The sequence below is a fragment of the Micromesistius poutassou genome (genome assembly GCF_964030765.1).
Source record: "Micromesistius poutassou genome assembly, contig: SCAFFOLD_3733, whole genome shotgun sequence".
NCBI lineage: Eukaryota > Metazoa > Chordata > Actinopteri > Gadiformes > Gadidae > Micromesistius > Micromesistius poutassou.
Window position 1 is genome coordinate 8872 of NW_028178977.1, and position 16129 is coordinate 25000.

Consider the following 16129-nt stretch of genomic DNA (forward strand, 5'->3'; position numbering starts at 1 on the left):
GGGGGGGGAGGAGGGGGAGAGGGAGACGGGGGGGAGAGGGGGAGAGGGAGACGGGGGGGGGAGGAGGGGGAGAGAGAGACGGGGGGGAGGAGGGGGAGAGGGAGACGAGAAAGAAAGAGTGAGAGGGATAGAGAGAGAGAGAGCGAGAGACTATAACTGCCACAGAGACTCTGAGTCATCAGTCCTCTCAGGCCTCCATCAAAAGACACCCATCCTCTAACGCAGAAGCGTGTGTGTGTGTGTGTGTGTGTATTTGTATGTGTGTGTGTGTGTGCGGGCGTTTGTGTTTGTGTACATGTGTGTGTGTGTGTGTGTGTGCCCGCCCGCCTGCCCTTTTTTTTTTCCTACAACCGACACAGAGACGCTGAGTCACTGAGTACGTGGACCCCTGCTCGCCCACACTCCCGGACGACGACGGGGGTGTGTGTGTGTGTGTGTGTGTGTGTGCTTACGTGTGTGTGTGTGTGTGTGTGTGTGTGTGTGTGTGTGCTTACGTGTGTGTGTGTGTGTGTGTGTGTGTGTATGTGTGTGTGTGTGTGTGTGTGTGTGTGTGCGCGCTCGCGCCCCTCCGCCCGTCTGCCTTTTTTTTTTTTCTACAACCAACACAGAGACACTGAGTCACTCCACCCCCCTACCTCAAACCCAGGGAGGAGGTCCTCCTGGGTGAAGGTGGACCTGAAGGTGTGGATGTGTGTCAGTGTGTCTGAGGACCCTCCTACACCTCGGGACACTCTGTAGAAGGACAGAGTGCCAGCAGGCCGGTCCAGATACACTCCTACTCTGGTAGAGCCAGCGGTGGGGAGACGTATGTCTGTCTGTCTACCGTTGTACAGGGCAGAGTAACCACCATCATAACAATCAAGACTCCAGGACTTGTTGTTCCATCCAAGCTCGCTGTCATCACCCCATCCTCTCCTTGTGATTCCTCTGTATGTCACTCCTATACCAACACTTCCTTTCCACTCTACCTCCCAGTAACAGCGGCCAGTCAGAGCCTCTCTACACAACACCTGGTACAGGGAGTCAAATCTCTCTGGGTGATCCGGATACGACTGGTCCTCTCCAACCAGCGTCACCTTTCTGTTGTCCTCAGACAGAGAGAGGAGTCTGTAGGCTGTGTTTGGGTCCAGTGTGAGTTCACAGGCATCTGACGGGAGAACAAGACATGATATTATTCATAATTCCCGAGATATTCCAGGTTATTCGCCCAAAATCCCCCCATTCGTTTCCGTTGTAAAATTCAAAAAACGCTGATTCATGCTTCATCCTCTTCAACCACTTAAGACGTCACAACTTGGTCAAAATGACCATCATTACCGTTTACCATCGTTCAAACAATTAAACAAATCTACACATTTGTATCTTCAATAATATTTGAACAGAATTTCGATATCATTCATACTTTTTTCAGAATCACAGTTTTAGTTTCATTCCGGATTCGTTTTCAGTTGGTCTCGCTCTAGCCTTCTGACTCAGCTGTTGCTCGTTGAGCAATCAGTGGACATCACAGCACTCTGGAGGAGTCTGGTTAAAGTCAGGTGGTGGAGGGTAGTGTGGTCTTTGTTAGCCGTTTCTCAATTGGCGTTCTCCTGTGTACTTGCGTTCTTGTGAAATGTCATCAGTGGTAGCCAAGCACTGTTCCAATTCCAAGTACGCGAGTACTGTCGTAAAACCCGGAAGTGTTCTCGATGCGTTAGCATTAGCATTGACATTAGCATTAGTGCTGCAGTTAGCGTTGACGTTAGTGTTGAAGTTAGCATTGACTTTAGCACTGCATTTAGCGTTGACGTTAGCGCTGAAGTTAGCATTGAAATTAGCACTGCAGTTTGCGTTGACATTAGCATTAGTGTTTACGTTAGCATTAGTGCTGACGTTAGCATTAGTGCTGCAGTTAGCGTTGACGTTAGTGCTGAAGTTAGCATTGATATTAGCACTGCAGTTTGCGTTGACATTAGCATTAGTGTTTACGTTAGCATTAGCGCTGACGTTAGCATTAGTGCTGCAGTTAGCGTTGACGTTAGTGCTGAAGTTAGCATTGACGTTAGCATTAGCGCTGACTTTATCATTAGCGCTGACGTTAGCATTAGTGCTGCAGTTAGCGTTGACGTTAGTGCTGAAGTTAGCATTGACGTTAGCATTAGACTTTATCATTAGCGCTGATGTAAGTGTTAGCACTGATGTTACCGTTGAAGTTAGCGTTAGCACTGACGTTAGCGTTAGCAATTAAGTTAGCATTGACATTAGCGTTAGCATTTACGTTAGCATTAGTGCTGCAGTTAGTGTTGACATTAGCACTGCAGTTAGCGTTGATGTTAGCATTAGCGCTGCAGTTAGCATTGACGTTAGCATTAGCGCTGACACTTGCATTGACGTAAGCGTTGGCACTGACGTTACCGTTTACGTTAGCACTGACATTAGCATTAGCACTGACATTAGCCTTAGTGCTGACGTTATCGTTAGTGTTGAATTTAGCGTTAGCAATGACTTTAGCATTAGCACTGACGTTAGTGCTGACGTTAGCATTAATGTTAGCATAGCAATAAATTTCGGGCTGCAAATCCTCGTGAACGTGCTCGCCCGTGACAGGGCAAAATGTTGCGCCGTCAATCAAATCTTGCCGCAGGTTTTTGCCGCGACAAATTTCGCCGACCTGCGTCTCTACGTTGACTTTGTATGGAATCGTGTCGCGCCGTTGCGTTTGGTGTGAACACACAGTTACGTCCTTGCGGACCCTCCTTGCGTCCACCACAAGGGCCTGACGTGCGCCTCCCAAAAAATGTCACCTTCCGTCGAGGCGACGCAGCAGCAAGGGCTGTGATTGGTCCGCTCACTAAAACCCGACACAGAACCATAAAGGTTCACGACTGCGTTGAAGCGTCTGCGTGGTCGTTGCGTTGCGTGAACGTGGGACCATAATCAGCCCTTAACTGTTGGACCAGAGAACTGGTAGGTGTGTACACACACACACACACACACACACACACACACACACACACACACACACATATATCTTAGTGCTGTCAATTGATCGCTCAATTTGCTGTGATTAATCACGATCAATTGCTTTTTTTCTCTTAAAGGGACACTGTAGCATTTTAAGAAATGTATTAGCTCTTCCCAGGTTTAAAGAGCTAATGAAGGATTACGATTTTTCAAAAGGACTCTGAAGTTGCCTGCTTCCTTATCAACAGGTAAGTCAATGTGTCTAAAGTCTAAATTACAAGCCTTTCTCATTGCTTGGTTGTGTAATTCATTACATAGGCAGCATAACAGTAGAACATGTATAGTTAACAGCCTCATTGGTGGATAGCAGCATGGTTAATGGTAAATGAACTGCATTTATACAGCGCATTTCTTGTAACCAGTGGCCACCCAAAGCGCTTTACAATATTGCCTGACATTCACCCATTCATACACACATTCTCACACCGACGGCGGCGTCAGCCACGCAAGGCGACAGCCAGCTGGTCAGGAGCAGTTAGGGTGAGGCGTCTCGCTCAGGGACACCTCGACACTCAGCGAGGAGGAGAAGCCGGGGATCCAACCAGCAACCTTGCAGTTACCAGCCAACCCGCTCTAACCCCTGAGCTAATGCCGCCCTGTTCATTGGCCGATCAGTTTTACCTCGACGCCATGGCAACCAGCCTGAGACGACAAACGTTACATGGACCCCCCCCCCCACCAACAACTCCGCCCACGCGCATCCCCGGACGAAAACAACTTCCCGCGCCTGGTGTGTCTGTCTGTCTGTCTGTCTGTCTGTCTGTCTGTCTGTCTGTGTCTGTGTGTGTGTGTGTGTGTGTGTGTTGTGGCAACCTTGTGATAAAACATATACATCAAAATGTTCGGCATGATGAGCTTATTACACACACGTAACCTTCCAAGATATTAAACTTTTGAATTTCCCAAAACACACACCATTGCACCAGCCTTCAAAGGGACACCTTTGTAAACAACAGACTGAACGATCTGAGCTCACATACAGGCTGGAGATAAATTGATGAACCATAGTGTTGTGATGAATCAAACTAAACAAACACTTACGTCTCTGAACTGGATTCAGCCTCCACACTCCACCGTGCTCCAAGCTGGGGGGGGGAAACAAAGTGAGAGCAGCATGTTGAAACATTCACCTTCATCATCTGCTGTCTCATCACTCTCTACACAACATGAGTTACAGCTGCCTTTTCAAACCGCTTCATCTAGCAGCGGCTTGAACCCTTGTAGGAGACTTTGTCCCCGAGTGGAGAGCTGTCCTCTCTCCATACCTGAGAGTGTCCAGTCTCCAGCGTGGATCCTCCAGTCCAGCAGAGAGCATCGCAGCTCCAGAGTCTCCTGGGTGATTGTAGCTCAGGTCCAGCTCTCTCAGATGGGAGGGGTTGGAGCTCAGAGCTGAGGCCAGAGAAGCACAACCTTCCTGTGTGACCAGGCAGCCAGACAACCTGTGTACACACACACACACACCATTTATTCTATCTAGCAGTTTGTACCAAATTAAACACATTTAGAAAGTGTATTCATTCCATATGGAGGACAATGAGATATTGTTCTGTTAGAGTCAGGAGAAGTCCTCTCACTGATGCATCATTTCCGGGTCAGGTGTTTGCCCGTGCAGGTAATGCTCCGCGCCCCTGCTGCGGATACTGTTTCGTTTCATTTATCACTGTGTCCTCATGCTTAAAGCCGGTGTGTTTTCACTGCAGAGCAGCGACTGCGTGCTCCGTGCTCCGTTTAGTCGCTGGTTCTCTCGAGCAGTAAGTGTCCTCTCTCTCTGTGTTACACCAAATGCTATCCTGTAGCTAATGCTAGTGTGGTCACAGGTAGATGTCCCCTGCCGTGTGTCTCTCTCTCTCCCTCCCTCTCCCTGTGTAGGTTTGACATTGAAAACGGGTATGCTACCTTAAATCTAGCCTCCAAAAGCCTTGATAAATGTAGCTTAGCCATACTAATTTTATGTTTATTGACAGGGAACGCTCATCAGCTGGCCGAAATCTATAGGTGGCGATTTATCTGACTCCGCCATCAGCTGATTGGGGCCGCTGCTGCTTTGTACACAGCTTTTGTCTACAGCTTTGTCTGCTGTTTGTCTCTGCTGCTAATCACACCGTTTGTCTCTGCTGCTATATACGACGTTGTCCCTTGCTTTGTCTCCGGCAGCCACTTATTCCTTGCTGCTCTGTGCTGCTTGGTGGTGCTGCTGTTGCTGGCTTTTGGCTACAGCCGGCTTGCATGGTGGACTGCCGACACCACACTTTTAACCTGTTTATCCCTTTAATTTGAGCCCAATGATTTTGAGGAGTTAATCCCTTAATTTTGTTTTGTTTTCTGTACTTTATTATTTTGATTAAGTAAATTGTTTTGTTAAGTTTATTTTGTGAACTATTTCCTGCTTTATGTTGTATATTGCTTCATACATTTTGGGTTAATTATTTCCGTTGTAACTTCCTTTTTGTTTCCTTCTCAGTGGCTGCAGGCTGGTGGTGGTGCTGGTGACGTGGGTGGTGGTGTCCCTCATTCTTGTGTGCTGTGCTTCCTTGGATTTGGTGATACCAGTGTGTGACTGCCACGTGTGTCTGGGTGAACCATTTCCCTTTAATTTATTCCTGTTGAGTCCCCTTCCCCTTCACCTGCTCTTTCCCCACCAGTAGGCCTCAGCCCCTGATTAGGCTCCTTGTTTATTAGTTGGGATGAATGCTCATTTTTGTGATAATATATATCTTATTAAACAAAGTATTTTTGTAAACTGGGAACCACGTGTCGAGTGGAACGAACCTGTGTTTTTGATCAATGTAAAATAATATATAATAATTCCTTGGGTGCAATTCCCAAGGTGGCGTTGTTGAGCAACCTAAGATTCACATTGAGAGCCTCCACGCCGCCACATTAATAAAGGACATCTTTACTGTTCAATATGTTTCACTTTACCACAGCCAGTGATGTTTTAGTGGTGAGGGGTGCATTATATTCAGATCACAGCACGGCTAAAGCCTCATCACCATGTCTACACTAATGACAACTCCTCAGCTCTCATCAGCTGACCAGAGTTACATAATGTATAACATACATAACATACTAGCAGTTAACAGGTCAACAACCCCTAACCCTCACATCAGCTGGCCAGAGTTACATCACGTATAACATACATATCGATATTGATAACAGTCCACCTAGTCGTGGATCATCCCTTACATATTAAACAACCCCAAGACGCAGTTTGAAGAAGAGGCTGATAACTGACCTGAGAGTTTCCAGTGTACAGTGTGGACTCCCCAGTCCAGCAGAGAGCAGCTTCACTCCTGAATCCTTCAGATCATTGGTACTCAGGTCCAGCTCTCTCAGACTAGAGGAGTTGGAGCTGAGAACTGAGGCCAGAGAAGCACAGCCTTCCTGTGTGATCAGGCAGCCAGACAACCTGCACGCACACACACACACACACACACACACACACACACACACACACACACACACACACACACACACACACACACACACACACACACACACACACACACACACACACACACACACACCATTTACTCTGCTCTCAACTCTCTGGTTGAGAGCAGTTCGTACTAAAGTAACCACATGTATAAAGTGTATTCATCATTCCATTTGGAGGACAAGTTAAAGCTTTATTGATACTTTATGGAGACAAAGCTGTGTCACCCTGTCTGAGAACAGGAAGAGGAAGTGGGGAGATGACATCATCACAGACAGTAGAACTTCCTTCACATGGATGTGAAACAGGATCTTAAACAAATGCTCCTTTCTCAATAGCTACAACTCAATGAGATATTGTTCAGTTATAGCCAGGAGAACTCTGCTGTGTTTGGTACGCTAAGACTGTTTCTTCACATGTTCTAACATTGTGTAGAACCAGGGAGTATTTTGTCAGCAGGGAAAAGAGCAACAGAAATGCATCAGGCAGGAGCAGCACTTACTGGAAGCTAGAATTACCAGTTTTAAGAAGAGGCTGATAACTGACCTGAGAGTTTCCAGTGTACAGTGTGGACTCCCCAGTCCAGCAGAGAGCAGCTTCACTCCTGAATCCTTCAGATCATTGGTACTCAGGTCCAGCTCTCTCAGACTAGAGGAGTTGGAGCTGAGAACTGAGGCCAGAGCTTTACAGCATCTCTTTGACAGATTACAGCCATTCAGCCTTGGCCAAAAGTAAACAGAACATGTTAGGAACTGTGATTAGAATAACACATCTTTAACTTATTACATAATGAAGGAATGTTATTAATTGAAAAAATATTTCATCAATCATTAGATGTTTAAATGTTTATGTTTCAGGTGTAAAATGTTAAATATTTTTTATTTGTGTTTGAAAATGTTTTTGTAAATTAATACTACTTCTATATTGTTATTTTTTATGTCTTATGTGTACTGTTATAGATTATACCTATGTTTTGTATATTATTATAATTTTATATTCTTCTAGTATGTTTATTATGTTGTGAGTAGAATAGTAATACATGTTGTTATGAACCTACAGAGATCTTATGCATATTATTTTAACCTTATATTCCAGTTTTATGTATATTGTGTTGTGTGTATTGTTATACATGTTAACCTACAGAGATGTTTTGGAGGCTTTGACCACTGGCAGCAGCCTCAGAAGACCCTCCTCTGAAGCAGAGTATTTCTTCAGGTCAAACACGTCCAGCTCCTCTTCTGATGTCAGTAAGATGAAGACCAGAGCTGACCACTGAGCAGGGGAGAGAGATTCTCTGGAGACAGTTCCTGATGTGAGGTACTTTTGGATCTCCTCCACTAGAGAATGGTCGTTCAGCTCATTCAAACAGTGGAGCAGGTTGATGCTTCTCTCTGGAGAGAGATCTCCATTTAACTTCTTCTTGATGTAGGACACTGTTTCCTCATGTGTGCATGAGGTGTCTTTCCCTTCCTGTCCACTTCCTGTCTTTCCCAGCAGACCTTGTAGAAGATTCTGATTGGTCTCCAGAGAGAGGCCCAGGAGGAAACGGAGGAACAAGTCCAGGTGTCCGTTCTTACTTTGTAAGGCCTTGTCCACAGCACTCTGGTAAAGTTTGAGCTTTCTTTTTGTTGTTTCTTTGTTTCTCACAAGAATAGACCAGAGCGATTGCAGTTGTCCTAAAAGCAGATTGACACCAGTCTCGATGAAGGACAGAAAGACATAAAGGGCAGCCAGAAACTCCTGGATGCTCAGATGGACAAAGGAGAACACCTTGTCCTGGTACAGCCCACACTCCTCTTTAAAGATCTGGGTGAACACTCCTGAGTACACTGAGGCTGCTCTGATATCGATGTCACACTCTGCCAGGTCGGCCTCGTAGAAGATCAGGTTGCCTTTTGCCAGCTGGTTAAAAGCCAGTTTTCCAAGAGAAACAATGATCTCCCTGCTCTCTGAACTCCAGTGTGGATCCGTTTCAGCTCTCCCATGGTACTTCCTGTCCCTCTGTATGGACTGAAGCCTCAGAAAGTAGATGTACATCTGAGTCACGGTCTTGGGCTTCTCTTCTATCTGAGATTTTTTGAAGATGTCCTCCAGAACTGTAGCAGTGATCCAACAGAAGACTGGGATATGACACATGATGTGGAGGCTTCGTGATTTCTTCACGTGGGAGATGATTGTGTTGGCCAGCGTCTCCTCTCTGAATCTCTTCCTGAAGTACTCCTCCTTCTGTGGGTCGGTGAACCCTCTCACCTCTGTAACCATGTCAACACACTCAGCAGGGATCTGATTGGCTGCCGCAGGGCGTGTGGTTATCCAGATGCGAGCGGAGGGAAGCAGTTTGCCCCTGATGAGGTTTGTCAGCAGCACGTCCACTGAGGTCGGCTTTGTGACGTCAGTCCAGGTCTGGTTGTTCTGGAAGTCCAGAGGAAGTCGGCACTCATCTAGACCATCCAAGATGAAGACAACTTGGAACCGGTCAAATCTGAAGATTCCTGCTTCTTTGGTCTCAATAAAGAAGTGATGAAGAAGTTCCACCAAGCTAAACTCTTTCACTTCCAGTAAATTCAACTCTCTAAAAGTGAATATAAATGTGAAGTGTATGTCGTGGTTAGTTTTGCCTTCAGCCCAGTCCAGAGTGAACTTATGTGTCAAGATGGTTTTACCAATGCCGGCCACTCCAGTTGTCATTATTGTTCTGATTGGTTGATCTTGTCCAGGTAAGGGTTTAAAGATGTCTTCACATCTGATTGGTGTTTCTTCCTTGGCTGGTTTCCTGGAAGCTGTTTCAATCAGTCTGACCTCATGCTCCTGGTTGACCTCTCCACTGCCTCTCTCTGTGATGAAGAGCTCTGTGTAGATGTCATTCAGACCTGTTGGCTGTCCTGCTTTAGGGATTCCCTCAAACACACACCTGCATTTCTCTTTCAGATGAGACTTGATTTTATGTTGGCACTCAACAGCAACAGTTTCTATGACAAAACAATGGTTGACATTATTGGACACATTTGAATTATTCCTGTACAATTCTAAACTTCATGATATTTATATAGCTATATCAATTCTACTTAAGAGGTGTCTTATAACCTGTTAAGTAGTGCTATCATTGTTGTGTATCAGTAGAAAGTGACTGATGCAAGATGCTGATATAACAAGATAGTGTTGCATCTCTTCCACTGAGTTATGCTCAGGTATATATATGTTTTTAGCATTGTCACTTATTGATGACCGGATGGCAACCTGGAAATTCTACTAGATACAACCTGGAATATTGCCCCCCATTCCCTTTCACACATGACTTCATGCAGGAAATGTTCAGGAACATTTAGAACAGCAAGAATGCATTTGTGATATTGTGAATCTCTTACCGCCCCTCAGTGTGTCGGCCAGTTCCTCCTGGTTCATCTCCATCAGGCAGAGCTTTGTGATGTCTACCACCCCCTCTATGGCGCGCCTCCTCTGCTCCTTCTTCTTACCATCCACCTCCTCCTCCTCCCTCTGACTCTCTGAGCATTGTGGGTAATCTGGGAAGAGATCCCTCCAGAGCTTCTTCAGCTCCTTGTCTAGAAAAGCGTGTGCGTTCTCCTCAGCCCTCTGGAACAGAACAAACATCAAGGAGAACTTTATTCTGAACTCACTGAGGACATCAGAAGCATCTGTCCTGGATTCACATCCCGCTGGTCTAAAGAGGGAAGCCTGGAGACTATGAGCACCACAAGAGATGCTTTCTAATGTTCATGTAGAGCTAAAGTCAAATATCTTGATGGAAATGTACACACCTTGATCAGCTCTGTTTGATGCTGCTGTACAGACGGAGCACTGGTAACCTTTGACCTCTCCTGTGGTTGTCTGTGGAGAGAACACACACAAATTAAGCAGACAGACACACAGAGAGAGAGAGAGAATATTTCTCTTAATTTGTATAAATCCGTATTGTATAGTCTGATAACATTTAAATGGTCTCTTTTCATCATCGGTGTGAAGCTCCTACCTGTCCTCTCTAGAGGGGCGTCCATCTTTAAATTCAGGAGGTCTATTCATAGACGAGTCACTCTTCATGGAGACACAGCTGGGTCCAGGGGAGTCTGCTCTCTCCTGCTGAACTCTTCTAGAAAAACAAGATCCAGGATTTATGGACGTTTGATAGATGCTGTATCTTTATAATCTCTGATAAATCCTCACCTCTTCCCAATAGACTGATTTCCTTCTTTAAACGTGACAGGAACTCTCATAGAGCTGTCACTCTTCATGGAGACACAGCTGGGTCCAGGGGAGTCTGCTCTCTGCTGCTGGACTCTTCTAAAGAAACAAGAACCGGGATCAAACCATGTCAACCACATCACTAAAACAGCCTTATCCCTCCTCTCATTATCACCATGTCAACCACATCACTAAAACAGCCTTATCCCTCCTCTCATTATCACCATGTCAACCACATCACTAAAACAGCCAGTCACTCAGTACGTTTACATGCACAGCTTAATCAGATTAAAGGCCTAGTTCGACTATTCTCTGCAATTGGACAACTGCAATTGTCCGAGTATACATGGCGGTGAGTAAACCGATTCATTGGCCAAATCATGTCATGCCCCAGTATGATAGGTGGCGCTGTAACCATTTCAACTAGTGGTAATAGAACCACCGGTTGACCTCTTTACGTCACCAGCAACAACAAACTCAGGCAGCATTCGAGAAAGATGTTTTCAGTAGACAGCTGTCAGCTCACTTCGGGTCCATATAATTTCTCCGACGCTCCATTGTTCCGACCTCTCGGTCGGGAGTCCAGCCGGAGGAGCTGGCCCTGCCGGCGGAGGAGTCCACATACGACCGAGAGATCGGAACAATGGAGCGTCGGAGAAATTATATGGACCCGAAGTGAATTGACAGCTGTCTACTGAAAACATCGCTTTCTCCTTCATGTCGCGTTTCATAATATCAGAGAATATCCCGTCAGTTCGGCCGTGGCGCAATGAATGAATAAAGATCGTACTTTACAACCACGTTGATGAGCAACATCTAGAAAAACATGTACTTTTAATTCAGCCTTGGGTGAAATCGAAGCGTAGTGTGTACTGAATGCATTGATGATGATACACTCCTTTTAGGGGGTAACTACATTGGCACGACACCGGCTTCCTCCATCTTCTGCGCCAGCTTTTTAAATAAATTGCCTATTGGAAGTGAGTTGACAGCTGTCTACTGAAAACATCTTTCTCCCACCGGAGCAGCCCCTCCGCCGCCCGTCCGTATACGGCATTCCCCGCCGCATCGCAAGGAATGAATAAAGATCGTAAACACGTCGGGAGAAAAAAACATTTTGACAGATGTGCCCGAAGTTACTACTTTACAACCTCGTTCATGACCCACATTTAGGAAAACATGTACTTTTAATTCAGCCTTGGGTGAAATCGAAGCGTAGTGTCCGTGTGCTTCCACCTTTAGTGAATGCATGCTATGCGCGCTCCCGCGGCCAGGGATACGCTTCTTATAGAGGGTAACTACATTCACCGGCTTCCTCTATCTTCTGCGCCACCTTTTTAAATAAATGACTGTTTCTCGTTTTCCGATGGCGACAACAACACGTATACCGTCTCCTTCTACTTCCGGCTCACGGCCCCCGGAAAAGATCTCAAGCGTGCGCAGAATGTGAGCTCCGAAACAATGCTGTTTACATGCAGGTAACTAATATAGGAAGTAACATGCTCACACTAAGACTTCTTTATAACTTAAACTGGGTGCTGAATCCCCAGGGTCATAATAATATTTCAAGAAAGCAAGGACAGCACTCTCAGTTATATTCAATCCAAACTTTTTAATTGCCAACAACAGACGTTTCGGGTCGTGCGCCATTCTTCAGCGTATAATGGCGATTTCCACATGCAGGTAGAGACCAGACTATGAACGACTTATCTCGGTGTTCTTATCCGATTTAGCTTGTCCGTTCACGTGCCGATTTTTGTGCTAAGTAGATTAGATGAAGGTGTTTACATGCATTTTACAAGTCCTGTTGAGGTCTTATTCGTTTAGTTACCCGATTATGACTCTGCATGTAAACGTGCTGACTGTTTAAATCCTCACCTCTTCCCAATAGACTGATTTCCATCATTAAAGTTAACAGGTTCTGGCATAGAGCTGTCACTCTTCATGGAGACACAGCTGGGTCCAGGGGAGTCTGCTCTCTGCTGCTGGACTCTTCTAGAAAAACAAGAACCAGGATTTATGGACGTTTGATAGAAGCTGTATTTTTATAATCTCTGATAAATCCTCACCTCTTCTCAATAGCCTGCTTTCCATCTTTAAACCCAACACGATGATCCATAGACCAGTCACTCTTCATGGAGACACAGCTGGGTCCAGGGGAGTCTGCTCTCTGCTGCTGCTCTGGTCTTCAACACAACACACACACACACACACACACGCACACAATACACACACACACACACACACACACAGCTGTTACTCAGACTAATGATGGAGTCATGATATATCAGCGCTGAGCTCTGAGATGGACAACAGTCACAGACAGTGAGATCCTCTTCTTACCTCTTAGCTTTGCTCTGGCGGCCATGTTCCCCAGACAGAGTGGTCTTAGAGGTAGGACCCCCCTCCTCTCTCTCCTCGTCCATAGCAGACTGGAGACCTGGACACAAACACAACTACATATTGTTTCTGTGGATTGTATTTGGGTACCAGACAGGACATTCTTGTAGAGAAGACTGCATATCCTCCCCTCTACACACACACACACACACACACACACACACACACACACACACACACACACACACACACACACACACACACACACACACACACACACACCTAACCCTAACCCTACACTCATAAAGAAGGAGGATTCAGAGAACTGAGGTCTACCCAGCCCAAGAGACAATCACCCATTGTTAACTCTCCATGGGGAGACTAGATAAGAGCTGGGACGTACCATTATTGAATACAAAGTGGGGATCCATATTAAGGTATGAATACCCACATCATCCATTATTGCTATCAAATTAAAATGAATCATTCACAAAGTAAAAATATTATTAATTCATGTTTCCATTTCTTTTTACATACATATTTACATACATATTCTTTTTAAATACAAAATTGCAAAAGACTCCCGTTTCCCCCCTTTTATCTGCCAGATGGTACGGTCTGACCACAACTGACTGTGAGCAGTTGATAACGCGGTGTCCTATCAGAGACGGCCGACCGTCATTAGTGTGGGAGGAAATGTTGCTCCCTCACAACGGGAACCAATGAAACGTCTCTTCCCCAGAGTGGAGTCACTGGCCTCAAGAGTGTAAAGATCAGTGTACTAAACCGTTATCGACGCTCATAAAGCCAACAATAAGTCACTGATGTGACCAATAAACCTCCACAACACACTACACGTGTACAGTCCAAGAGACGGTCACCTGTTCCTTTATTCAGACAGGTTGTCTCTCTGAGATCAATATCTCTTCTACAGCAGGAACCTGGGAACACTGAACCTGGACTGGAAACTGTTTAATTTAGAATATATGAATACATTGCAAACATATCACCAATAATCTGAAGAAAACATGACATTAAGCAAACTGTACCTTAGCTTCTCTGTGGTGAAGACGTGTTCAGCCCCGCAAAGTCTGAAAATATAAAAGCAGAAAAGCAGGGAAGGTAAGAACGTTGAAGGAAGTGATTCAGGCGTTCACCAAAACACAAAGGAAGTGTTTAGAACGGAGACAGAACACTCACACGGTTCTAAAGGTTCTGAGAGTAAAGATTGAGCTGCTGCTCCTCAGTGAAGACAGATGGAATGAGGAAGGAGGCGTTGAACGACAGCTAACGCCACCGTAACCCTGGACCTGGACCTGAGTAAGAGCTGTCATTAATCAATCATTAACCAACTAAAGAGGATTAATGGTTAACCTGTACTCCTTATGCACACACACACACGTCGGGGTTTTAGTGAGCGGACCAATCACAGCCCTCGCTGCTGCGTCGCCTCGACGGAAGGTGACGACTTTTGGGAGGCGCACGTCAGGCCCTCGCGGTGGACGCAAGGAGGGTCCGCGAGGACGGACTTGCCTTGCGTGAACGTGGGACCATGACCAGCCCTTAAGGGCGCACTCACACTAGACCGAGTGTCCCTGTACCGTACTCAAGTACGACCCCCCCCCCCCCCCCCCACTCACACTAGACCGAGTGTCCCTGTACCGTACTCAAGTACGACCCCCCCCCCCCCCCCCACTCACACTAGGCCGAGTGTCCCTGTACCGTACTCAAGTACGACCCCCCCCCCCACTGACCTGCACTCACACTAGACCGAGTGTCCCTGTACCGTACTCAAGTACGACCCCCCCCCCCCCCCCCCCCCCACTCAAACTAGGCCAAGTGTCCCTGTACCGTACTCAAGTACGACCCCCCCCCCCCCCCACTGACCTGCACTCACACCAGACCGAGTGTCCCTGTACCGTACTCAAGTACGACCCCCCCCCCCCCCCCACTCACACTAGACCGAGTGTCCCTGTACCGTACTCAAGTACGACCCCCCCCCCCCCCCCCCACTCACACTAGACCGAGTGTCCCTGTACCGTACTCAAGTACGACCCCCCCCCCCCCCCCCCACTCACACTAGACCAAGTGTCCCTGTACCGTACTCAAGTACGACCCCCCCCCCCCCCCCACTAGACAATCTCAACTGGGCCTGAGTGCGGTTGCCTCTTGTACACGCGGTTGCGTATCTTGCGTGTAAGAGCTGTCATTAAAACAATCAATCATTAACTAACTAAAGAGGAGAACTGATTTACCTGTACTCCTCACACACACACACACAGACACACGCACGCACGCACGCACGCACGCACGCACGCACACACACACACACGCGCACGCACACGGCCATTTACCAATAAAACATCCACAAGCAGGTAAGATAAGATTAACTTTATCAATCCCACACGGTGGAATCACTTGTTATTGCAGCTCAAGAGTCAAAAGCACAGAGAAAGAGAGATTAATGATTTATCTCTCACGTAGAGTGTCTCTCTCTCTACGTCCCTCTCTCTCTCTCTCTCTCTCTCTCCCTGTCTCTCTCAGTCAGGTTTAATACTACAGCATATATTAATACTAATTATAATACTGATGACAGTGATATAGCTAGTCAGGTTTAGGATTTAGTATACATTAATACATTGTGAATACATGACCAATAATCTGAAGAAAACATGACATTAAGCAAACTGTACCTTAGCTTCTCTTGATGAAAACGCCTTCAGCCCCGCAAAGTCTGAAAATATAAAAGCACAAAAGCAGGGAGAGTAAGATGGGTTGAAGGAAGAGATTCAGGCGTTCACCAAAACACAAAGGAAGTGTTTAGAACGGAGACAGAACACTCACACGGTTCTAAAGGTTCTGAGAGTAAAGATTGAGCTGCTGCTCCTCAGTGAAGACAGATGGAATGAGGAAGGAGGCGTTGAACGACAGCTAACTCCACCTGAAACCTTTATGACGGTCAGGGCTGGGCTTCACCAGAACACACACCCAGAACTGTATCAGGTGATGAGATAAGACAGAGCAAAGGGTTGAGGAGGTCCATATAAAGCTATAAAACCACCAGGTCCCAGTCACCACGTTGGAGGTTAAAACAGTGCAGCTAAAGTTACGTCAAGGCTATTAAGTTCTGCTGTACTTTGTATCGTCTGCTGT

General features: G+C 46.3%; 1 protein-coding gene across 1 annotated transcript in view; it reads right to left on the bottom strand.

Annotated features, from left to right (window-relative positions):
* Positions 1–593: 593 nt before the first annotated feature.
* LOC311373221 (NACHT, LRR and PYD domains-containing protein 3-like) overlaps positions 594–16129 on the bottom strand; it is a gene marked incomplete at its 3' end in the record, with an annotated part of 19585 nt that continues 4049 nt past the window's right edge. Inside the window, exons 2-12 of the mRNA XM_084490029.1 lie at positions 12980–13076; positions 10619–10735; positions 10428–10544; positions 10216–10285; positions 9805–10030; positions 7581–9408; positions 6986–7159; positions 6239–6412; positions 4269–4442; positions 4045–4088; positions 594–1147 (exon numbers count right to left, since the gene is read on the bottom strand). Of these exons, the coding sequence (XP_084346155.1) occupies positions 594–1147; positions 4045–4088; positions 4269–4442; positions 6239–6412; positions 6986–7159; positions 7581–9408; positions 9805–10030; positions 10216–10285; positions 10428–10544; positions 10619–10735; positions 12980–13062 (3561 nt within the window). The 5' untranslated portion in view covers positions 13063–13076. The remainder of the gene's footprint in view (positions 1148–4044; positions 4089–4268; positions 4443–6238; positions 6413–6985; positions 7160–7580; positions 9409–9804; positions 10031–10215; positions 10286–10427; positions 10545–10618; positions 10736–12979; positions 13077–16129) is intronic.